General features: G+C 32.2%; 1 protein-coding gene across 1 annotated transcript in view; it reads right to left on the bottom strand.

Moving 5' to 3' along the window:
• The window catches only part of LOC145291946 (uncharacterized), a 145,698-nt gene that overhangs the window by 70,285 nt on the left and 48,240 nt on the right, over positions 1-27,173 (bottom strand). The window contains exons 2-3 of the mRNA XM_080137873.1: positions 26,880-26,928; positions 23,910-23,952 (exon numbers count right to left, since the gene is read on the bottom strand). Of these exons, the coding sequence (XP_079993999.1) occupies positions 23,910-23,952; positions 26,880-26,928 (92 nt within the window). The remainder of the gene's footprint in view (positions 1-23,909; positions 23,953-26,879; positions 26,929-27,173) is intronic.

Below are 27,173 nucleotides of genomic sequence, written 5' to 3'. Positions count from 1 at the left end.
TACATGTGAACCTCGGCCTAACGTTTACAAGGAACATGAACTGGAATAGATACATTGAGAGCATTGCCAAGGCTGCTGCAAAGAAGATGGGCTCTCTCTACCGTGCTAGAAAAATACTTACGCCTGAAAGTATCCTATACCTCTATAAAGCCACCATTCGCCCATGTATGGAGTACTGTTGTCACATTCGGGCTGGTGCATCTGCTACTTGTCTCTCACTCCTGGACAGGATTCAAAAGAGAGTCGCTAATCTGACAGGTCCTGAACTGTCATCTACGCTTCAGCCCCTATCTCATCGACGAAATGTAGCATCCCTCTGCCTATTCTACAAGTACTTTAATGGTGAATTCTCTGACGAACTACAAGTACTTGTACCCCCTCGACGTGAATACCCCGACAAACCCGACAAGCAGCTAAATCCCACCTCTTCACAATAAAGATCCCTAGGTGTAAAAAAGCTTTCTACTCCTATAGTTTCTTCCCCAGAACTGCTAGACTTTGGAACTTCCTTCCGGGATTCTGCTTTCCCAACTGTACTGACATGCAGAAGTTCAAGTGTAATGTGAACAAACATCTTGCTACTCATCTCCCTTCATAATGCCTCTGCAACTTATGTCCCCGATAGTAGCCCCCTACTTCAAAGTGGCACTGTGCCTTGTTTGGGGTGAAAATTGAATTAAAAAAAAGTAACTTTCGTCATTACTAACCAGCAGAGTATCACCACTGTCGAACAAGAGAAGAGTATACAGGGTGACCCCCCTCAAAAAAAAATGGGCCTCAACTCTAATTAGGCCCCGTTTCTTAGTGTTTTGTCTGAATGAGATGAAACTTTGGTCATAACTAGTTTATTATATTCAAAACATCACATCAAAACAGTAGAGTCTTTGTCCTTTTTTTCTCCATTGACTGTAAAATGCTCAGAAAAACGATTGAATGTCCTCTGTTTTTTTGGGGGGTAACCCTGTATAAGGCATATGTATGTAGTTTGATGCTATATAGAAGTGAAACCTAGAAAGTGAGGTTTGAGGACATGTGTTGCATGGATAGATACGATAGATAAGTAATGTGAGTTTTAAAGACAGGCTTAGATATCACTAGCAGGGAGACCCGACGTTGTCCAGGATTGAATGATGATCAACAAATATTTCACATTCCCATATTTTTATTGTCATGGAAATTGGTTAAATCACGCATTTTTCAATCAAATCGATTGATTGCCTGCTCTAGTTGGGGATCCATCTCTGTGAACCAAGAGGAAGCGTCACATGCCTCCTTGTAGTAACTTAGTTCACAATACATTGTAGTCTACATTGCACATTTTTCGTTATTTTTGTAACTTATACTGATTTTGCTATGACACATACATATATAATAATGTTTTCACCTGAAATGCGGTGGTCTAAAAGATCATCAATATAAACAAGCGCCAAGTTTCTTTATGAACAAGTGAAGCATGCATGGTCCCCCATGAGTGCACAGTGAACGAGGCATAAAAAAATTACTAAGTTCAGCATTGCCCCCCCCCATTTAGCCCCAAAAGTCCTCAGAGGACGTCAAATCCTAGTGAAATTGAACAAATAGTGCAGATTTAGGCCTTAAAATATGTAAATTTAAGTTCTGCATCATGCAAAACAAGAAATTGCTCTTCATTTAGCCCTCCCAAATCCCCAAGGCCTTAACATATTTAAATTTGAGTTCAACACCATGCAACACTGCTTAATAGACATACACAGAAAATTTTGGACAAATATGGTAAAATGGTCCCAAAAATGGAGTGTTTTTATTAGTCCTAAAAGAGCCCTTAGGGTTATCGCGAAGTATAGACAAACAAAATTATATAGAAATCAGTTAGTTACAATTTTTCAGAAAGTTTTATAAAAATTCAAGGCATCAATTTTTTTTTAATAAGCACAAAAGTGTCAATTTTAGCCATTTTAACCCAAAAGGCACCCCTAGGCGGGGCAACCAGAGTTTTCCTGGAAAATCTGTTCTGTTACGTTTTTTACTCATATCATGTTTAATGTTTGTGCAAAATTTCAAAAAATTCCAAGACGGAGTTATTGAGAAAAGTGCGGACAGACGAACGGACAAGGGTGAATTTACAGGTCTACTCTCCTTTTGTCGGGAGACCAAAAATTTTAAGGAGGTTGAGAAAATCTGGAATAAGCAGCAAAAAATGACTGGCATTATTCGAAGGTCAGCAGAAATAGGTCTTAAAAAGAATATATAATTACGATTAAGTAAGACCATATGTATATTTCTATCAGAACAGTAAACGCGTCGGAATCATATTTTCTGGTCAAATTAGAGAAGCATTAAAAGAAATATGTAGAAATTAGACACTTGTTGGATTTTGCCTTTTTTTTTTTTTTTCTTTTAAGGCGGGACATAAGGCGAAAAACAGATGAGAAAACAAATAAATTTGGAATTCAGTAAGCAGAGTGACGCGATATTTCGCAAAGATAAGAAACTGCAATATTGCATACTTAATATTTTGCAACTTTGCAAGGCACACAAATTAAATTAAACCTTTTCCAAAAGTTTTCTTTCTTTCTTTTTTTTTTTTTTTTAAATTGGTAGGCATTTTGCAGTAAATAGATAACAAAATGAAAAAAAAAAAAGTGGTAGAAAAACTGGTTTGCCCAGTCTATACCCCCCCCGTCCTGATTTTCACGAAAAACACTCGTCTATCGACAACCACTATCAATAATTTTCCCCACTTTTTTTCTCTGCCTAAACATAAACAAAGATTCCACGAACGAAGCTTCTTTCTTAGAACTGCACGCCAGTGGAACACTGTTCTGCTTTCCTGCTTTCCAACTGACTACACTATGGTTATCTTCAAGTCCAACAAATTCTTGGTGAGCGATCTCCTTAAGTAATCCAATTTACCAAATTTCCACTACCAATGATTACTATGAGATGTTCCCCTTGACCACTGTACACTCATTATCCCTTATCCTTGAGTGGCCTCCGGGCCTTGATAACAACCCCCCTCCCCCAGATATACAACAAACTAACGGTATTGCTCAATCGTAAAATATGCCTAAATATGATATTTTAATTTATGCCGATTTCTTATTTCTTATTATAAAATCAATCGATTATCGATTATTATATTGTATCCAATGCATAGTAGTGATAACAAAAAATAAATCAATAAATAAATAATGAAATAAAAAATAAAAAACAACAAAACTATGACCTGGGTGCCATCAGCTAAAATCGAAACCAAAACGTATAGCTCTCCAGACTTATTCGTTACCCTCTGAACCACGTCCATATGCATATAAAACGTATAAAATAATGTTGTGTAAACTATAAATGTATATTTGTGTGTGCGTAGAAGCGCACTTTAAGTCGACTTATGCCTGCCAAGTTTTAATTTTTTCTTCAATCTTGATCCCTTAGCAGTTATTTTTACCAGTTAAAGACTAAATCGAATTTGTTCCACTAGTCCAAATCTCATATATGTCAAATTTCAAGTCTGCAGAAGAAAAACTGACACAGGAGTTTGGTTTCTCAGACAGACAAACACGGCTATTTATATAGTTCCAACTCGGCTCTGTCTGGGTGAATTTTTACTTTTTGTTTTATGTGTTTGTTTTTTTTTCTTTTTAAATTATAGAAATAATAGCTTGTTTGATTATTAACTTTTAAATTTATAACCAACTAGAAAAATACCCGTCCCAGGACGGGTAATAATAATTACTCACACAGTTTTGCACCACTTTTATCCTCCTTTTGTAAAGATTAAAACCAAGATATACTGCTATGAAAAGGCTTATGTTTAGAATCGTTATTCCAATTTTGATTGAAAAAAAAAAGTTATTTCAGAAGTTATCTCGCTTTAGTAAAAACTCTTCACTGTCGTCACACCAGAAACAAAAATATCTTCTCTCTCTCTCTCTCTTCAACTGTAGCTTATTATTCAAATGTATATAAACATAAGTTTTAGATTCCAATGTTATGACAATGAACTTAATTCCCATCAAATAGTCTAGTCTTCTCTGAGCCCCCGTGAGATAAACTTTGTGCAAATCTTCTGCATCCTCAGTTTCTCACAAATAATTGTGTATACAGTTTCCACACTGACATCAAACTGTGCACTTATTGTCCCCATAGACAAACGACGGTCCTTATCCATGAAATTATTTATTTGGCTAATCAACTATGGTGTTCTGACTTCCTTACTCCTCCCACACCTCTCATCATCCCCCACAGACTCCCTGCCTTCCTTGAATCTCTTATGTCACTCTAAAACTGATGCTCGATTCATGCAAGATGGTTCAAAAGCAGCCTGAAGCATTCTATTGGGTTCTGTGGCATTTTTTTTTTCCAAGTTTAAAACAATTTTATTTCATATCGTTCGAAAAATCTGGAGCATTTTGCAGTACAGATAACAAAACAAAAACGTGATCATCTCTACCAGTATTTTGTTTAATTTTCCACTTTTGAGCGATTATCGAGACCCTCAGATAACCATCTAATGCCAGCTATTTTTTCTTAGTCTAGCTTAAGACTCGGCATTACTTGTGTTTCAAACTAAATAAACACGTTAAAATATGTTCAAACACACACACACAAAAACTTATCCAGGTAGGTAGAATTTTAACTTATCTTTGGTAGCACTTATCTATTTTACATTTTTTAATAAGTTAGAGTTGAGAAGTGTGTGTGTGTGTGTGTGAGAGTGTGTGTGTGTGTGAGAGAGAGAGAGAGAGAGAGAGAGAGAGAGAGAGAGAGAGAGAGAGAGAGAGAGAGAGAAGACATTTTTGTTTCTGGTGTGACGATAGTGAAGAGTTTTTACTAAAGGGAGATAACCTCTGAAATAACTTTTTTTTAATCAAAATTGGAATAATGATTATAAACATAAGCTTTTCGTAGCAGTATATTTTTGCAAGATATAAAGTGGTTAAAAACTGGTGCAAAACTGTTCCAAAAATTAATGCTACCCGTCCCGGGATGGGTATTTTTCTAGCTGTTAATAAATTTAAAAGTTTAAAATTAAACCAACTAATATTTCTATAATTTAAAAAGGAAAAAAAAAAAAAATGTAAAAATTCCCCGGGCAGAGCCGGGTCGGAACAGTTAGTTGTTAATAATAACTTTTTCTTCCCTGCAATAAACATTGAAAGTAAGCAAACAAGCAAGAAAGAGGTCATATTTTCTAGGTGTTATATCTTTGGGTGACAAATACATTCAAATTTAGCACATTCGTGACAATGTTGTCACATTCCAGTGCCAATTAAATTGGAGAAAGAAACCGTGTCATAACACTCCCTCGACAAATTCCCCAATATCCTGACAAGTATGACGAGCGACACTTAATGAATTCCTTCAGTCAACACTGACACAGGGTTTTGCTAAACATTCATGTTTAGCTCATAGTTCATGTGTAGGGCCCGACCTTATTGTTGGGGCTTTTTATTTAACTCCCCTATTTGGGGAGCTTTGGATAAAAAAAAAAAAAATCGATTTGAGAATTTTAAATAAAACAAACCCTGAAGTGAATGTAATATTGCGATGATTGAGGATTCTAGTTTAGACAATTATAAAGTAGAGTGATAAGAATGACCATAGACACCTCCTCTCATTTTTGAATAGCCTTGTGTCTAATTTGTTTGGATAAATATAACATTTCTTTTTTAATGAATAAATTTTTTCATGTTTAGCACCATGTATACAAAGTTTAATTGTTGCACGTTGAAATTACTATGAGTCCCTTTTTTCCCACCATTACAGCAATTATAATACATTATCATGATATTTAAAAACGAAGCTACATCAAAGGGATGTCACTCTCATATTCTTGACCAGGGTTGTCAGATTGGCCTTTTTCAAGCTAAATTTTGCAACTTTTTTTTTTTTTTTTTTTTTTTTTAAACAGTTTGGCTTTCAAATATAAAATTTGGCCCTTTTTTCAAAGCATATTGTACGGACTAACTTAGGGAGGAGCAAGCATAATATTATATAAATAATAATAATAATAATAATAATAATAATAATAATAATAATAATAATAATTGAAAGGAATATGGAACATGAAGAAAGCAAGCATAATACCAATAATTATAGGAGCACTAGGAACAGTTCTGGTAAACCTGTGAGAAAACACTAGGAGAAACCCTTATCCCCGAGTGGCTCCTGGGCCTTGATAAGTGGTGACCCCCATGTAAAAAAAAAAAAAAAAGAAAAAAAAAAAAATCAAAATCAAGGATAAATATGAGACTACAGAACTGGCAGTAATTTATAAAAACAGCTAAAATCTTATAGAAAATCCTCCTGATGCTACCAGATCAGGCTGTCTGAAGATATTGGCTTCCTGAGATGAAATGCATCGAACATTAATGCTTTTTGTTTCTATTTCCTTTTGCAAAACTTAATTATGTTCTGCAAAAACAAAAACAAAAACAAAAACAACAACCCACCTTTTCCCCCTTTTCCTTCTTCCCATTTCCCCTTTCTCTTTCTATCTCCCCCACTTCCTGACTGGTTTCATAACTTAAAATGTATTGTAACCCTTTTCCCTCTCCCATTGCAAAACTCATTCATGTTCTGCATGGCAGGGAGCAAAAACGATAAAATCTACTATGAAACAACCAAACCAAACACTACAAACTAGCGATTAAAGATACAAAGAGCTTGAAGAATAAAAACCTTCTACAAAATAACTGAATTTGGCATTAAATAACCCGCAAAGGGTTGATATGCCATAAAACCAAACAACCAAACCAAGAAAATCCTCAAATGCAGAAACCAACCTACAAACGTTAATCAGCCATATTGCAATTGCCACAAAAACAAAACAAAAAGATAGAAAGAAACATCACATGGACCAAAGAAAACTGAAACCACAAAATTGTAAATTAACTATGCCCTCCACCTTCCCAAGTGATAGTACCAGCATAGACTGGCGCCATACCTAATAATCGAGAAGGGCAACGGAGGATGGAAGGCTGAGGAAAGCAAGCACTAGTCAGGCCTCCACTGGATAAGCGCAAAGAGAACTGGTACTTTGGTGAGACTTATTGTCACTCAAATTCCCGTGAAGACCAATGGTCATTGCAAAGGAGAAATCAATGGTAAGCAGCTGTTTCGATAATGCAAAGTCATTTGCAACGTTTATCGAAACAGATGGAGAGTACTGGAGATCTGGAAAGACTTGTTGTTACCCAGACTCAAGGAATAATCTCTAATGATGGCCTGTGTGAGAACTCCTAGTGAGTACTAATAATAAAAAAAAAAAAAAATAAATAACAACAACAACAACAACAACAACAACAAAAAAGCAGGATGTGTACAAGGATTCTTAAATAAGCTGTACTAAATCTATAAAGGAAATCTTAACGTCGGTCAGATAAACATTGTCACTGGATAAACACACAGGTGTTCATATTGACAGTGTGAAAGTGGCCGAAGGGAGATTGGAAAGAAAACATTGGAGTGCCGTTCCGTGAAGAGAGGAGGGTGTTTGCAATGGAATCCAAAAAGGAACTGTGCTATAAGTAAAGTTCTAACCGTGATAAAAACTTTTTTTTTTTTTTACATAAAAGTCACCACTTATCAAGGCCCACAGACCATTCAAGGATAAGGGTTAATAAGTTAATAAGTGTACCATAGTCAATGGGATAATATCGTTGTAATCGTTAGTAGTGGGAATTTTGTAAATTGGATTACTTAGAGGGACGGCTCATCAAGAATTTGTTTACTTTGGACTTGAAGACGATCATATTGTAGTCAGCTGGAAAGCAGGCAAACAGAAGAGAGTTCCACATGCATGCAGTTCTAAAAAAGAAACTTTCTTCATGGAATCTATATTTAGGTTTAGGCACAGATAAAGAGTGGGGGGAAATTATTGATAGTGGTTTCAGCTAGACGAGTGTTTTTGGTGAAAGTTTGGCAAGGGTGGATCATAGATTGGAGCTCAGACGAGCAGCTGCCATGAAAGTAACAATAGAGCAGAGACAGGCTTGCAACGTCTCTGCTGTGAGAAAGAGGTTGCAGAGAAAAGAGCATCCCCTTCTAGCAGCTCCTTCCAAGATGTGGCAACAGTACTCCATCTTAGAATGTACCTGGCTCTTATAGGAGAAAATTGCATCAGCAGTGAGATATCTACTGGAGCAGTAGAATAATCCCACCATTTTCCCAACGACCTTGGCAACAGATTCCTTCCTTTATTACCACTCCCTCTTCTTCTATTTATCCCTATCAGCAGGACCTGTAGAAATTCCACAGCGGCATTTTTCATGTGTAATATATTGATGCTGAGCATTCTGTGGACGTTCAGTGTGAATGGAAACCCCGCGATAATGTAGCCAGAATGTATCTGGTTATTTCGGTTTATTTTCAATATTCTTATAGGAGTCTTTGACGTCATGTTTTCATGCCCGGAAACCTCACGAGATCATTATACCATCCTTAGACATTACAGTTACTACCCTTGGATCGTAGCCAGAAGAACAAGAAGGTATATTTTAGTTTCACGTATGGCCCAAAAGTGGCATCATTTTTATATAAATTTATTTTTATTTTATTTTATTTTTTACATTGCATCTTGGGTGATCGGGAGATTCTATTTATTAAAAAGGAGGATATTACGGACATTATATTAGTGTATCTATATAATAATTTAATGTTTGTAGTATGTTCTCACCTTCTAGCGTCCTTTTTAATAAATAGGATCTTCTGGGCGAATAATTTATAATCTGGAAATCATGACGTACGTACGTTAAAGGTAATATGGTATTAATGTATAGATTCTTCTTCTTCTTCTTCTTCTTCTTCTTCTTCTTTCTCTCTCTCTTCTATTTACTTCCTATTCCTCTTCTTTTTACTCTTCGACTACTCCCTTTTTTATTTATTTCCCATTCCTTCTTCTTCTCCTACTCTCTCTTCTTTTATTATTCACTCTTCTTCTTCTTCTTCTTCTTCTTCTTCTTCTTCTTCTTCTTCCCCACCGTTACAAACACGACGAAGAAAGAAAACGGTTCAAACAATTCCCCAAACAATGTTGTACTATTTGAATTCTTCGGACTACTATTCTCATCTTGAGTGTTATTTGCACAACGTTTCGATCGATATAACTTCCTATTGAAGATCAAGAACTGATCAAAGACTGATCATGTGTATCTTGTCAAACTCTTGAATCTTTCTATCAAACTCGGGAACCTGCACGGAATTTCAAATGGAACCCGTTATTTAATCAACATGAGTAGCATATTCACAAAACCCAAATCAGACATGATTAATGGACGCCAACGATGATGCTCTCATTTAATCAACTATGACTAGGTAGAATTCTTAAGTAATTCGCAATTGTATTTTGAGTGTCGCCCACACTGAGGATTGAACCACTATAAACAATTTTCTCCATTCTCCATCTTTACTTAAATCTAAATGCAGATTCCATGAACAAAGCTTCTTTCCTGTTCTGCTGGCCTACTTCCCAGCTGACTACAACATGATCATCTTCAAGTCCAATGTCAACAAGTTCTTTAAATAAATTATGTTATACCCACTTTCCACCCTCAACGATTATTACACTGTTGTCCAAATGACTACTGTATACTCATTAATCTTTATCCTCGAATGGCCCCTGAGCTTTGATAAGTGGTGACTCCCTTGAAAAATAAAAAAAAACAAAACAAAAAATAATCCTTTCAATCGTTGCATAGTAGATAAAGTACTTGGCAAAATGCAGTTGTAAGTTACATTCTTCCGGAGGGATCCCATTGGCTCTGTACGATCATCTTTTATTGGTGATGCCACAAACAAAAACACTCGGTTCCAATTTACCATGAGCCAGCACAGAAGTAGTAAAGCTTAAACAATTGTAATGGAAAAGTCCATGTCAGTGCACAATATGGTCTAACCGGATAGCGAAATCATAAAAAAAAAGTTCCTTATTGATCTCAGAACAGGGAAGCCAGCGTTGATCCCTAGTGAGGTTGAATGCTGAGAGAACTGCGTCTGTCTTTTGCAACTACTATAGACATGTCCAAAGTACATTAAATGGAACATGTTAAATTTAGTTTCCTTTGTGGGTGTGGGTGCGCGAGAGGGAGAGAAGAGGTAAATTAAATACTAGTGTTCCTATTTACGATGCCTCCCCACGGGACAGAGTTAGACACCAGGGTCGTTTTTTTAATTTGGAGAAAAGGAACAAAAATAAAAAATTGTCTCAGTCGTGAAGGATTTCTTCTCCACTGACAGAGAACAAGAAATTGAAGTGCAGCATCTGAAGAACAGATACTACACTTTGATCTTGTCCCGAAGGCCAATTAAATACTAGTACTGGGACAATCAATCAGAATCGGAAATCAGAAAAATCGGAACTTTTGGGAGTATCGGAATCGGAAAAATTTGTGCCCATTTTCCGATGCCAAAAACGATTCTTTTAATTGTACTTTTGCTTGATTTTGTTTAAAGCAAAATCTTTCACTATTGATTTTAAACTACCAATAAAATGAAAATCTATAAGATCATCAATCACAAATGTAATTCCACATTTAAGAAAACATTTGCACATTAAACATGTGTTTTTACAGTAATTGTGAAAACTCGATATTTGAATATTAAAGAAATTTATAAAGAATCGGAAATTGTATTGGAATCAGGAAAATATAGTAATCGTCTCATCGCTAGTATATTTAAGTATTAATTTACTTGTCCGTACGTCCAGTCTCACACACACAAAAAAACCATCACCATCGCAAACATTAATTAATGAGAAACGAATTACCTCCCTTTGTAGTCGCTCTTTATCAGTTAAAAATCATTAAAACTATTTCTTCTCCAAATATTTAAAAACAAAACATGGCTGTCTGTTTATGGTCTCAGAACAGAAAATATCCACAAAGTGTACATTTTCAAAAATAGATAGATAGATAGATAGATAGATAGATAGATAGATAGTGAGTGTGGATTTAGGCAGCATGTTTTCATTTAAACACACGTTTATAATATAGCAACTAGCATTTCCGTTAAATTATTCTTTTTAAAAGTTAATTCTACTTTTAATCATTCTTGTCTGTTAAATTACTATATATAGGATCTGTAAGTGTATTTTATCCCATTTTTGTGCGAGTACATTCAACTGTCTATTTTATTTTATAATTAAAATAAGTCATGTTGAACGGAGACTGTAAGTTTTTTTTTACTATAGTTTCTTTTAAAATTAAAAAAAATGTGAAAGTGAATTTGCAAAAAAAAAAAAAAATGTTTTAAATTCGTCGTTATTTGTTTTATTTTATTTTTTATTTATTTTATTAATAATTTATTTTATTATTCATTTATTTTATTAATAATGTGTTTAAAATTTTTTTTTCAAGTACCGTACTAGTACCTAATTATTTGACTATGTTCTAACACATTCTTATCTGGGTATTATTTTGTTTTTAAACAGTCATCAAAATGTTCCTTCCCCCCCCCATTAATTTCCTTCTCCCAAGTGAGTTTATGAATCGTGATGTTCACTCCACTTAATTGGCTTTGAACAATGGACCTTATGTCGTAATGGTTTGCAATAATTACAAGCTTAACACTTGCGACGATTATGCGAGTAATTACGAAATTGGAATTTTTTTTTAGTGGGGGGGGGGATTTTGAGCATCAAATTATATTAAGCCATCTTCTTATTCGTTTGTGTCTTTAAAAAAATAACTTTTCAAACAGATCATGCCAATGTTGAGAGGAAACGAAAAGCAAAATGATGAATACGGGGTGGGGTGGGGTGGGGTGGCGGAGTCTTTTGGTTAATTCAATTTTTAAAATTTTTTTTTACCCCTCTTCCTTCGTCTTCCTTGCACTCTTTTATTCTTATTCTTTTCCCCCTTCTTCTTTTTTTCTCTTTCTACTATTTTTCTTCTTCTTTTCCTCATACTTCCTTTTCTCCTATTCCTCCTTTTCTTCTTTTCACCCTCCTCCTCCTTCTCCCACTCCTATTTATCCCTCTTCTTCTAGCTCTTTCTACCATTCTTCCTACTTTCACCCTTTTCCTTTTCTTCTTTTTCTTCTTCTTCTTCTATTTATTCCTTCTTTTCTTCTACTTACTCTTTTTCTGTTTCTTCTTCTTCTTCTTCTTCTTCTTCTTCTTCCTCTTTTTTTGCTGTTTCTCCTATTTATTCCAATTTTCTTTTACTCGTTTCTTCTTATTTTATATGATTCTTATTAACTTTATTAAATAACTTGTTCTACTAACTTTAACTTTACTATTAACTATTTAATCACTTGTAGTGACAAATAAATAAACTAATAAATAAATAAATAAATAAATAAATAAAACCAAAAACAAACAACAAAAAGATTTTGCTAGTTTAATTCGTCAGCAAAAGAACAAAGAATTAAAAGAAGAAGAAAAGGTTCAAAATTTGAACAACAACCACAAAAGAAAACAAGGAACAGAAAAAAAATATTTACAAAAGAAAAGAAAACACGGGGGTAGGTGGGGAGGGGGCAGAAAAAGCGGAAGTCTTCAAGAATGGTAAAAGGTGATGAAAAGATGAATAAGAAAAAAAGATAAAGAAATGAAAAAAAAAATCATTAAAAAAAACAAAACAAAACAAATAAAGAAACTTAGAGAAAAGACCCCCCCCCTCTCATACACACACGAAAAAGAAAATCGAGGTCAATGAAAAAAAAAGTTACAGGATGAGAAAAAAACCATTTTACACAAAACCTGAGAAGATAAACCAACATAAGGGACACACACACGTTTCGCATAACTATTAACACCTTCTGAACTTTTGAGATCAGGATCGATTATTCGTATTATTTGGATTCTTCGGACTACTGTTCTCATCCTAAGTATTATTTTCACAACGTTTCGACCTCCTTCAGGTGTATCTTGTTGAACTCAAGAATCTCTCCACGGAAGTCCGAACGGAACTCTTTATTTCACCCCCGGGGGTAGCATGCTCTTTTCTTCAGCCATGACTTAGTAAAATGTAGTTGTAAAGTTACACTCTTCGTGAGGTGGAAGATGCAATCTTCAATGCAGCGAAATTAAAAATATACAATTGTGAATTATTTAGGAGAGTGGACCTGAACGAAAATCACCCCCCCCTATAATTTTTATAGTATGTAGTACAGTTTTCGAGGTTGGGAGTGTTTATTCCGAAAGCTGTTCTTAACATGGGGAGGCTGGGTATAATACGCTGGGTTAAATCGTAAAAAAATACCAACTGCAGAATACCAGTTAAAATTAGGAAGGGGGGTGACTCTAGTTCAGGTCCGCCCTTAGGAGTACTACCCAGTCATGGCTGACGGAACAAAAGCATGCTATCCTGTTTGTTAAATAAAGGCTTTAGTTTAAAATTCCATGCAGATTCATGAGTTCGGCAGAAGGCTGGAGGTTACATGGAGTGAAACGTTATGAAATGTTATGAAAATATGTCCGAAGAATCCAAATAATAGGAACGGTTAAAAGGTTTGGCTAACAAACAGTTTTAAACTGACAGTTTGATGGAGGCTGAAGGTTCAATCCTTATTAAGGGCCATAATAACTAAAAATAACAAATATAAATTTCATGTATCCTTATTAAATTTTATAAGGAGAAATAATATTTTATGTGTCAATTTTCAACATCCACTCCAACAGTGCTCAATATGTGAGTAGAGCTAGGTAGTAATTATGAAAAAATATATGGTAATTAAGCTACACAGAATTTTTTGCGTTTGTTGATATATATATATATATATACATATATATATATATATATACTACTACTATATATATAGTAATATATATATATATATAGTAATATATAATTATCCACTGACACGTGTTTCGTCGTCCACGACTCATCAGAGTGGCTGAATCTAGTGAGATTTGAAAGCGGCACCTCGTGATAAGAAGCCTAAACCTCTACCACGGTGCTAACCTCGCCGGACTACTAAATGTATCACTTTAAAAACATCTATAGTAATATATATATAGTAATATATATATATATATATATATATATATATATATATATATATATATATATATATATATATATAGTAATATATATATATATAGTAATATATATATATATAGTAATATATATATATAGTAATATATATATATATATATATAGTAATATATATATATAAATAGTAATATATATATATAGTAATATATATATATAGTAATATATATATAGTAATATATATATAGTAATATATATATATATAGTAATATATATATATATAGTAATATATATATATATATTAATATATATATATAGTAATATATATATATATAGTAATATATATATATATATATATATAGTAATATATATATATAGTAATATATATATATATAGTAATATATATATATATAGTAATATATATATATATAGTAATATATATATATATATAGTAATATATATATATAGTAATATATATATATAGTAATATATATATATAGTAATATATATATATATAGTAATATATATATATATAGTAATATATATAGTAATATATATATATATAGTAATATATATATATATATAGTAATATATATATATATAGTAATATATATATATATATAGTAATATATATATATAGTAATATATATATATAGTAATATATATATATATAGTAATATATATATATATAGTAATATATATATAGTAATATATATATAGTAATATATATATAGTAATATATATATATAGTAATATATATATATAGTAATATATATATATATATGTAGTAATATATATATATATATGTAGTAATATATATATATATGTAGTAATATATATATATATGTAGTAATATATATATATATGTAGTAATATATATATATATATGTAGTAATATATATATATATATGTAGTAATATATATATATATATGTAGTAATATATATATATATGTAGTAATATATATATATATATATATATATATATATATAGTAATATATATATATATATATAATAATAATATATATATTATATATGCCTGGTATATATATATAAATGCCTGGTATATATATATATATATATATATATATATATATATATATATATTACTAATTGGGTGTACAATTCCTACACTGACATTAAACTGTGGACTTATTGTCTCTACAGACACACGACGGTCCTTATCCATTAAATTCTTTATTTGGCCAATCAACACTGGAGTTCTGACTTCTTTATTCTTCCTACACCTCTCATCATCTCTCACAGACTCCCTGCCTTTCCTTGAATCTCTTATGTCACTCTAAAACTGATGCTCGATTCATGCAAGATGGTTTAAAAGCAGTCTGAAGCATTCCATACGTTCCTTTGGCATTTTTTAAAGTTTAAAACAGAATTTTATTGCCTATCGTTTTTCTAAATTGTCCTCACGTCCGGATTGCACCTTGAAATTCACCACATGTGACAATCAGGCTTTAGTAGGGTGTATTCCAATGCCTGCTGTAGCTGTTCATTTGAACCTGAAGTCACAAAAAATGATCAGTAATCTAATAACTTATTGAACACGAACGCGCGCGCGCACAAAGTATCCCCTGGGGGGGGCAACCGGAGTTTTCTCGGAAATCTGTTCTGTTACTTTTTTTACTCATATCATGTTCAATGTTTGTGCAAAATTAAAAAAAATTCCAAGGCGTAGTTATTGAGAAAAGTGCGGACAGACGAACGGACGAACAGACAAGGGTGAATTTACAGGTCCACCCCTCCTTTTGTAGGGGGAACTAGAAAACTTTGCACCGAATGATGGCTGTGATTCAATTAAAACTAGATATATATATCTAGTTTTAATTGAATACTCTTTTTAGTACTCTTTTTAACCAACAACATTTATTCACTAAATGCCTGGTATGTGTTTTTGCTAATCAGTTATGTCATGACACTGCTCACTGGCATTTTTAATTTGAGATATCTTCGTCTAAAACATGTAGCTCAAAGCTATTTACACTTAAATGGTGGGTCATCAACACACACATACGTTTTATATATATATATATATATATATATATATATATATATATATATATATATATATATATACATACGTACATAGGCACATAGATACATACATACATTACATATACATACAAATACTCATATATACGTTATATACATTATTGTTAATATATATATAATATATATATATTGTTAATATATATAATATATATATATTGTTAATATATATATAATATATATATATTGTTAATATATATATAATATATATATATTTCTAATATATATATAATATATATATTGTTAATATATATATAATATATATATTGTTAATATATATATAATATATATATTGTTAATATATATATAATATATATATTGTTAATATATATATAATATATATATTGTTAATATATATAATATATATTGTTAATATATATATAATATATATTGTTAATATATATATAATATATATATATATATATATATGAGTATTTGTATGTATATGTAATGTAATAAAGGAATAAATTATAAGATGGTCAACATCATGAATTTTGGAATATAACTTTTTGTTATTTATTCTATATTGCTCTGTAATTACATTGAACTTCTTAAATAAGGATTGGTATATATTATAAGAAAATATATTTCTACAGAAATATATATATATATATATATATATATATATACACACATAAGAATAAACATACAAATACACACACACACATATATATATATATATAAATGCATATACATACATATATATACATATACATATATAAACATATGCGCACATATATATACATACACACATATACATATATATACATATATAAACATATACACACATATATACATACACAAATACATAAACATATATGCATACATATGTACATACATATATATACATATATAAATTTCTTTTAACTATTGGCAGTGACAACCGAATATTTTTCTTAATCTTAACTTCCTGTTGTTTATTTGATTAATATACTGGTCCTGTGGAGTTTGAAGCTTTAAAAAAATAGCTGCATAATCCATTTCCTTGTCTTAACACAGTTTTTGTGTTATTGTAGGGGAGGGGGTCGGCGATGGTATATATAAAAAAAGGAAACTTATGGTTAAGGTTAGGATAAGTGTAAGTGACAGATTAAAACTTAATAATAAAAAGCATTGTCAGTTAAATTATTATTAGAATCTTGATTCCAATCTTGATCAATTTTTTTTTACATGACTTGGTGGACCTGGACGAAAATCCCCCCCCCCCCTAATTTTAACCGGCATTCTGCAGTTGGTATTTTTTTTTACAACCTAACCCAGTGTATTTTTTTAAATTGTTAAAATATCAAAGAAAAAAAAATGAATGTTTTAATTTTCTTTCATTGAAGATTGTAATGCTGGGTTTGGGGCAGCCAAACCAGCTGCCAACATTGCCCTGCTTTTTATTGAAACCAACCGAGAGCTCTTTTTAGTATCCTTGCTGTTCCCTTAAGTGCAATTTTGTGGATCTCTTTTGCACTTGGTTCACCAGGAATATTAGTTGGGTAAGACTTCAAGTTCTTCTTCATAAGCCCTGTGGCACCTATAATAACTGGTACGATTGATATCTGCCTAAGATTTCTTTTCATATCATACATGAGACCTTGAAATTTGGTCTGTTTCTCCCTTTCAGCTCTATTCAGACCTCCATCATTAGGGACACTAACTTCAACCAAGGTTGCCACTCTCTCTGACTTATTCCATATAACTATGTCAGTTTGCTGTTTGACAGCAGCATTTTAAAAAGTTCGTTTTAAAAAGTTCATTTTAAAAAGTTCCTTTTAAAAAGTTCGTTTTAAAAAGTTCATTTTAAAAGGTTCGTTTTAAAAAGTTCATTTTAAAAAGTTCATTTTAAAAGGTTCGTTTTAAAAAGTTCGTTTTAAAAAGTTCATTTTAAAAAGTTAATTTTAAAAAGTTAATTTTAAAAAGTTCGTTTTAAAAAGTTCGTTTTAAAAAGTTCGTTTTAAAAAGTTTGTTCTAAAAAGTTCGTTTTAAAAGTTTGTTTTAAAAAGTTAATTTTAAAAAGTCGTTCGTTTATATATATATAATAATCATTTTCATTCATTCAAGAAAAAAATGCAAAAATGTTACATGTTATTTTTATTTTTTTTTTTAAACAATTTCCGTTCATAATTTGAGTTCATAATTTGAGTATTCATTTTTTTTTTACAGACTGCTATCCTCATCTTTATAGCTCTTGTTGTTTCATCACGTTTTGGCCAACTCATCCTCTAGCCTTCTTCGGGTGGTTAACCGCGACAGGATAGGAATGCTGAGTTATGTAACTGTATCCTCAGTAATTACTGCCTTCCATAGTTGTCGTCTCACCATATTTTTGTTAACTAATTTTCTGCCCTGCTTTGGGTAGAATTGAAACCGCTATATTCAGAAAATGCTCACTTATAAATATAGAGACTCAACGCCTCTATCCACTGTACCACGGGCCAAATTTCCAGGTAAGCATTGTATAAAGATCACAGTTTCAATCCTACGCAAAGCAGGCTATAGGATTAGTTGGCCAAAACATGGCGAGACAACGACAACTATGAAAGGCAGTAATTACTGGGGGTACAGTTAAGAGACTCAGCATTTCTATTCTGTCGCGATTAATCACCTGAAAAAAGCCAGAGGATGAGTTGGTCGAAAAGTAATGAAACAACAACTACAAAGATGAGGATAACAGTTCGCAAAAAATGAATGCCCACAAAAAAAAAAAAAAAATGTCTGTTGTAATTTATTACGACATTGTAATTATTTTGTTTTTCTTCGGTATTGTAGCGAAATTTGAAAATTGAAATATTGAATTTCAAGTGAAACCATTCGATAGGCGAGAAAGACTTTTTGAAAATGTGAATCAGAAATCAATCAGATTCAGGAAACACTTAAGAAGTTTTGTCAACGTTACAGGGGTTGATTCTTGAATTATTTTTTCCAATTAAAACTAAGTGTGAGGCAATCAGTTTTCACATGATTTGTGAATCCCAAAGAAAATGGGTTCAGAAACACCTAGTAATGTTATTAGAAGCTCCCAGTCTTTTATTGCTCCCTAAAGAATCTCACGGACCTCCTTACGATAAATTTGGCCATCACCCACCTAAAGTCTCGAAACGCTCCCCCTGACGGGTGATATGGACCCCACTGGTAAACCTTGATCTACATTAAAAGAAACAAACGGTTTTAAACTCATCTTGAGTGAAGAAAAAGATGTCTTAAATTTGATCCATTGGGGATTTTCCATTTCTGAATCGCTTGATTCGACTAAACTTGTTGATTTTGAATGGGAAATTCAAAAATTCAACCAATCAGAAGCCGGGAAAATTATGTACAACAAAAAAGAAAAACAAAGAAAAAGAAAACTGACAAAGAAAAGCGTACATACAAAACGTTAAAATTAAATAAAAATAAAAATAAAAATTCAGCTTTAGTCATCAACTCCGAAATAAAAGGTAGCTTCAAATCTTTCTAGTCAGGTGCATATAAATGTTAAAAGAGGATAAAAAGAAATTAAAGAAAAAAAAAAATGTGTTTAAAAAAAGTTGTTGTGTCAGACAGCCGAAAGGGCTAGATTTGTATGTAAGCCCGTTTGCCGCAGGAAATAGAAAGAAAGGCCTTTTTTTTTGTTGTCTGGAATTACTTGTATTCAATCTTTTACCCCCTTAACTCCTACCCCGCCACCACCACCACCACACATATATACATTGAAGGGTTTTAGTCTTATTTCTTTCTTTCTTGTTCCCATAGTCAAGTCTCATCAAGAACACGAAAGGGTGGGGGATACGGGTCGACCCCCAAACTTCCCTAGCCTATTAACAGGTGTATTTTCAAGATGGCCGTTGGTTTAAAGGTGAGGAGTTAAAAAATACAAATAAAGATTAAGCAATATATATAAAAAAATAGTGTGTGTGTGTGTATATATATATATATATATATATATATATATATATATATATATATATATATATATATATATATATACGCTTATAAATTTGGGTTCTTTTATGTATTGATATATTTAAAACGCTTTTTTCTATTTATCTATTTGTTTATTTATTTATTTTTGTTCAGTTGCCTCCCCACGAGGGAAGAATTAGATACAAGGTAGGTTTTTAATCTGACGGGGGGGGATCAGCTCCTCAAAAAGGGGCACTCTGGTTAGTAACCCCAAAAAAATGTATCAATCATGAGGTATTTCTCCTCCATTAACCGAGACCAAAAAAATGAAGTGGAAAAAAAACGTGAAATACAACATCAGAACAGATACCACACCTTAATCCTGGCTCGAAGGCCAAGAACCCTTTTTTTCTAGTCATTTAAAAAGAAAATACAACTTTGTTATATATGGGTCGTGAAATTGCATTTATCTGCAAAAGATCTAGTAAATTTGCATATTCTTTTAAACATTCATTTTAATTAATTCCCTATTAGTTTTTCAGTTTTCTTATGGGATGATCATCTTTAGTTACGTGTTACGTGTAATTATATTCATGCGGATATTCTACACTTGGGTAATATTTGCGTAAAAAGGTTATAGTAAGCACAAAACTCTTTCTATATCCATTTATATATGCGTATATATATTTGTTTAAAAAATTTTGCCTACCAAACTCCTCAGTCCGTTTTTGGTCTACAACTTAAAATATAAGGTATTCGAGCCTATGCGAAACTTTATGTTTGAATTTTAGCTGGGGAAAATCGGTGCAAAAGTGTGAAAATTAAAGAAATAAATTTACGAATATGCAACGTAACGTAATAGCTAGTGGTTTATGAGCAAAAATGTCTTCATATCTCAGACATGAACGTAAAAGGAAAAGAAATCGTACGCTAAACGTTCTGGTTTCGGTTCTCGGTGGTGGCGCACGAGTTATGCTTTTTTTTTTTTTTTTTTTTTTTTTTTTAACTATTTAAAATTATTACTATATACTAGGTCCAATATAATATAACAATAAATACGAAATCTGCATTAATCATATTTAAGCGTATTTTACGACCGGGCAATATCGGGCGCCCTGCTAGTATATATATATATATATATATATATATATATATATATATATATATATATATATATATGTATAAAAAAATCAATACGAAAATATGCAAATGTTTATATCTTTTCTATATTTATTTCCTATGCGTTGACATGTAGGAATACAAAAAGTATTTTGGAGAAAACAAGAATGTTTACTTCAAAAGCACATAATTTTCGATCGATCCTTGCATCTTCCTCAGTGTGAATGATGGAAACATGAGTGTAGGACGGGCATATATATATATATACACACAAAATTAATAGTACAATGTAAGCCATAAAAATCAATTTATTAATATATAGGCCATCCCCAGAAACAGCCTCACTGTTAACAATACAGAAGTATTCCCCTTTTCCATATTCTTAGTGACTGCAGTAGTACTATCATGTTGGATTTGGAGAAGAGGTTATTTGAATAATGAATGGACAGATTCCAAGTTAAATCTCCGGGGAGTGGCTCCTTTTTGACTGCCCGCCCCTCCATCCGTTTTTACATCAAAAAGGTGAGAATCAGAGGTCAACTCCTAATGTTTGTAGCACTCCAACAAGTGAAAGATTACAGTAAGAGCTGGGGTTATTTTTTTGACACTGTTCAGAGTTGGAAGCCATCTTAAACAATCTGTTTAAAAAAAAACAAAAAAAAACAAACACAAACACACACACACACACACACACACACATTATTTAACATTTATGCACGAAAACTGTGGAATTTATCAACGATTTAATTCTTATCAATTGTTCCGATTTACAATGCCTCCCCACGGGACAGATTTAGACACCAGGGTCGTTTTTTAATGTGGAGAAAAGGAACAAAAATAAAAATTGTCTCAGTCGTGAAGGATTTCTCCTTTACTGACAGAGAACAAGAAATTGAAGTGTAGATCTGAAGAACAGATACTACACTTTGATGGTATTTATTTGCTCCCCCACCGAGCAAATTAGGCACAAGGCCAATTTTTAATGTGAGGAGTGAAGGGAGGGGGAAGGGAAAAAGGGGACCAGCTCCCGAGAGGTGGGAAATGGGAGCTGGTTAAATGTCAGGCATGTGGGGTTGCCCCCACATCTGGTCCTTGCTAGTCCTAGCTAGTCATAGCTTGCAGTATCTGCCGGAACAGATGGTATTTATTTGCTCCTCCACCAAGCAAATTAGGCACAAGGCCAATTTTTAATGTGAGGAGTGAAGGGAGGGGGACGGGAAAAAGGGGACCAGCTCCCGAGAGGTGGGAAATGGGAGCTGGTTAAAGGTCAGGCATGTGGGGTTGCCCCCACATCTGGTCTTTGCTAGTCATAGCTAGTCATAGCTTGCAGCATCTGCCGGAACAGATGCTACACTTTGATCTTGACCAGAAGGCCAACAATTGTTAGTCAATAAAAATTAAAGCTTTTATATATTTTGCTAACGGTGGGGGGGGGCGGTTTTGCCCGGGCGTAAAATACGTTTAAATATGATATTTTAATTTGTCCAAATTTCATATATATTATTATAGAGTCGTGGTTTCAAAGTAAAAAAAAAAAAGAAGGTGTTTAGGTGCCATCAGCTAGAATCGAAACCGAAACTGTAGCATTCAAAGGTGGTGATGTTACCACTGTACCAACGTGACACGCATATAAACTGGTTAAAAATTAAAATTAAAAATAAATTAAGATGAATGTAAAAAATGTTTAACGATTTTTCAATTTTTACCTATTTTTGACCCCTTAAAAACAATTTAAACCATCTAAAGACCCATAAAAGAACGGTTTGTAAAAAATCCAATCATTTGAGGTCCCTAGTGCCGGTTTGTGAATTTTTGCTTTAGAGGAGATAAAGTTTGAAAATATGGTGACAGACAGACAGACAGACAGACAGACAGCCATATGGCCGTTTATGCATTAGATTTTGTAAAGTTTTTGCAAAAAAAAAAAAAAAAATTTTTAGAATTAAAAATAAAAAAACAAACAAAGCTGTCCTTAGCTCCCCCATTTCTAGGACATCCAAGAAGCAAATTTCTACCCCCTCCAAGTATAATTTCTTGTTTTCTTTTGCGGTAGGCAAATCTATGAGTAACATTTCTTTCTTTTTTTTTGTACAGTAATTTTGTTACAAACTCAAATTCAATATTATAATCTAAGGTGTTTTACTGAATAGACAAGGAAAAACAAAAACAAAAAAAAAAAAATATATAAATAAATAAATAAAAACAAGTGGTAAAAAAAATATATACAAAACAAGTATATAAACAAATAAGTGTTACCAAAGGTAAGATACCTTACTCTTCTACCGACTCGGATATTTTTTGGGTTTTAACCTATTTGAAATACAAGTGTCAAATTTTACGTTAAAACAATAAAAAGATGGCTGACATTAGACTGTCATCTGGGAAGTCTTGATAATCGGCTAAAAAAAATCGAAAATCAAACAATGGTGGCATTTAAGGGATGCGTTTCTACCATTATTTTATTTAATTTTTGAATTTCGAACGATTACCGTGCAGGGTTTATAGCAGCCATTTTCTGTTCTAACTGAACGGAGGGAGCACGCAATTTCTTTTTAACCAAAAACGCTTTAAAATAAGTTAAAACATAAAAAAACTTATCCAAGTAGGTAGAAGAGTAACTTATGTTACCTTTGGTAACATTTCTTTGTTAAAAATTTGTTTTTTTTTAACCACTTTATTGTTTTGTTGTCTATACTGCAAAATGCCCATATTTTCTATATTTCTGCTGTCGTTGCCTGTCTCTCTATCTCGAGGCATGGAATTTAAGATGGTGCCCTATACCAAGATTAAACTACTTTATTCAAATGAGATTTTACAAATTAAATAATATAAAACAAAATGCTATCTTTGTTGTTTATGAATGTTCAGCGCGGAGGAAAACCCCACAATAGTATTGTAAAAACCCCAAATATAAAATTAATGCAACTTAAGAACAAAGACTTACCGGTTATGAACAGCAGAACAATTTGTGTTAATCATGTGATTATCTGAAAAAAAAAAAAAAAGTTATTATAATGTGTGTGTGTGTATATATATATATATATATATAACTATTTCATTTACTCACATAAAATAAATATACGAAAGTATAAATGTATGCGTAAACTTTAAGTATTTACTTTAAAAGTGCTCAATACGTAGGTAGAGCTAGTTAGTAAGTTATAAAATATATATGGCGATTAAGCTACAGTGAATATTCCGCGTTTCATCCACTCTAGGACTCCTCAGGCTTATGCACATAAGCCTGAGGAGTCCTAGAGTGGATGAAACGCGGAATATTCAGTGTAGCTTAATCATCATATATATTTTATAACTTACTATATATATATATATATATATATATATATATATTAAGCACCTCCCCCCTCTTTGGGTTGAGCACTGTCGTAAATGTAACTCACCCGCTGTTCATTTGGCTACCATGCGAGGCTCACTGTTTGTTTGTTTGTATATAAACTAGCAGCTCAAGCACTATAAAAGACGTTTACGCGCACCAATCCAGGGTCCAGTGGTTAGAACTGCCGACTATCAACGCGATAGTTGTAGATTCAATCTAAAGTGTTAGTCTAGCCGCATTGATGAGTTGTGATACAACGAAACAGTACTGTATGTGGATGACTATATATACATACACATATATATATATATATATATATATATATATATATATATATATATATAAAACATGCATCTAGGAGAAGAGAAAACTCTGATGTAAAACCTGAGGTCTACTGCATGCTCTGTATTATTGCAGCCATTGTACTAACAAAGATTAGCAGTTGTACCAAAAAAGTGTGGTTGGTTCTGCACAAAGCCTTCACCACCATAAACAAATCATCTGTGTGGATTTCTGAACAACTTAGTTGTTGTGGCAGAGTTCATATGTCGAAATTGACAGGAGGGTCCATCATATCATCTCATATATATAATATATATATATGCTATAATAGTTAATAATAATAATAATAATAATATAATAATAATAATAATAATAATAATAATAATGATGATGATAATAATAATAAAAATTTACGTAATTTTTGGAATTAGAAAATTTTCGTTTCTTCATGGGTACATACATCATACAAATATTTAAAAAAATGTTTTTTAATATAGAGAGAACTCTAGGCAAGAACCTAATATTCTATTTTGAAGTTTATAAAATTTCATTCTAACAACAACAAAAAAAAATACAGTAATGTTGATATGTTCTATCGAATATATAATTAATTTGAATAATTTGAATATTTCTGTCCCAACTCTCAGTTGGCTCCAAATGAGTTAAATTAAAAATTTTAATTGCACAAAACATTTTTTATTTTAATAAAATTAAACAAATTCTTTTGAATAAAAATATTTTTTAAATAATGATATAGCACTTTCAGTAGTGTGTTGGTTAAGTACATTTCAGGCATAAAATAGAGAACTGACTGAGACAACATTGTCCCTTTGAAGTTGTTCCGGTCTAATGTCTGTTGCCGATTGGTCTGTCAAATTGGCTCTCAGGTTGTGTTTTATGTTTATTTTTTTATATTTTACACAGAAATGGGACTGATTGAGGTTTGATTGTGTTTTTGCGATTATAATATTCAAATTTGATTGAGTGGACCAGAAGAAGATAACAGTGTTTTTTTTTTTTTTTTTTTTTTTTTGTTTTGTTGAATTCCAAAGTCTCATCTCTCATGTTAAAAACAGAGCCATTGGTAATCAGGCTTTCGGGCCAGTCAAAATGCCTTCATGGGCCAGATCCGGTAGGTTGTCGACACTTGGTGTAGTATTTCGTTTTTATATAAAACTCTATTCGAACCTCCATTTTGTTATAATCGATGAGCCATATCAACATTACTAAAAAATACTTTTTATTCATCTTAAAATATCACTTCACAAACGTGGAAATCTATGAACATAAATACAGGGTGACCCCAAAATAACGGGCCCTAACACTAATTAGGCCTCGTTTCTTAGTGTTTTGTCCGAATGAAATGAAACTTTGGTCATAACTAGTTTATTATATTCAAAGCATCACATCAAAACACAAGGGTCTTTGGCCTTTTTTTTTCTTTTTTTCTCCATTCTGCAGCATATGTTCTACTATAGCCTCTTGTTTTTTTTGGGTCACCCTGTATTGTGCCAGACATTATTTTTCTTTGAATTACTTGGATTCTTCAGACTACTGTTCTCATCTTGAGTGTCATTTTCACAATGTTTCGGCCGATCTAATCTCCAACCTTCTTCAAGTGTATCTTGTCGCAAAGACCTGTGGCGCAGTGGTTAGAATATTTGGAAAAAAATTTATTATGAAAGTGATATTCTCCTGAAGGTTGAAGGTTCAATTCTTGGTATGGGTGACTGAAAAATATAATTGTGAATTACTTAGGACCTCTATCTAGTCATGGCTAACGGAACGAGAGTATGCTTCCCCCGTGAAGTAAATAGAGGGTTCTGTTCAAAATTCCATCCAGATTCCTGAGTGACAAAAACAAGGTACACCCAAAGAAGGTCGGAGGTTACACCGACCGAAACGTTGTGAAAATGCCACTCAAGATGAGAACAGTAGTCTGATGAATCCAAATAATACAAATAACCAATCCTCATCTCAGAAATCCAAAAACGTCTTATTTTTTTATGTATCAAAAAAACAAACAAACAAAAAAAAACAATGTTGCTACAATAATTTTTTTGTGACTGTTGAGAATTAAAAAGTGATTTGGAAGCCTTTAAATTCCCAATTAGAACGTCAGTTTTTGCCTAGAATTTGATTGAAAAAAAAAAACAAAAACAAAAAAGCAAAAAAAAAAAAAAACCCAGCAGAAGCTATTTGTCATGCCTTAATTTTTCGTACCTTAATTTGTCGTGCCTTAATAGTAAAACGAAAAAAATGTTTGAATGTTAAAACTTTAATGGCGGTACTCACTTGTCCTTTTGTTGAGTTCGTTGTCGTTAGTGTCTGTGAAGAAATACGTCTGAAAAAAAAAAAAAAGGTAAAATAAATAAAACTGGAGCTGTTAATTTGATGTGCAATTTTTAAGTATTTTTTTTTCAGGCATTTTTTTTTTTACAATTAGAAAATCATCAGAACGACAAAAATGTGTAACATTTATTTTGACTTGTCACGTGACCATTTTGGAAAGTAGAAATCATGAAAAAGTTGTCTTTTGCTGAAAATGTAAAAAAATTAATAAATTTACAAAAATGAATTTCTGTAAAA

The sequence above is a fragment of the Euprymna scolopes genome, chromosome 13 (assembly GCF_053919585.1).
Source record: "Euprymna scolopes isolate OS-2025 chromosome 13, ASM5391958v1, whole genome shotgun sequence".
In the NCBI taxonomy this organism is placed as follows: domain Eukaryota; kingdom Metazoa; phylum Mollusca; class Cephalopoda; order Sepiida; family Sepiolidae; genus Euprymna; species Euprymna scolopes.
This window is presented reverse-complemented; position numbering and strand designations above follow the sequence as displayed.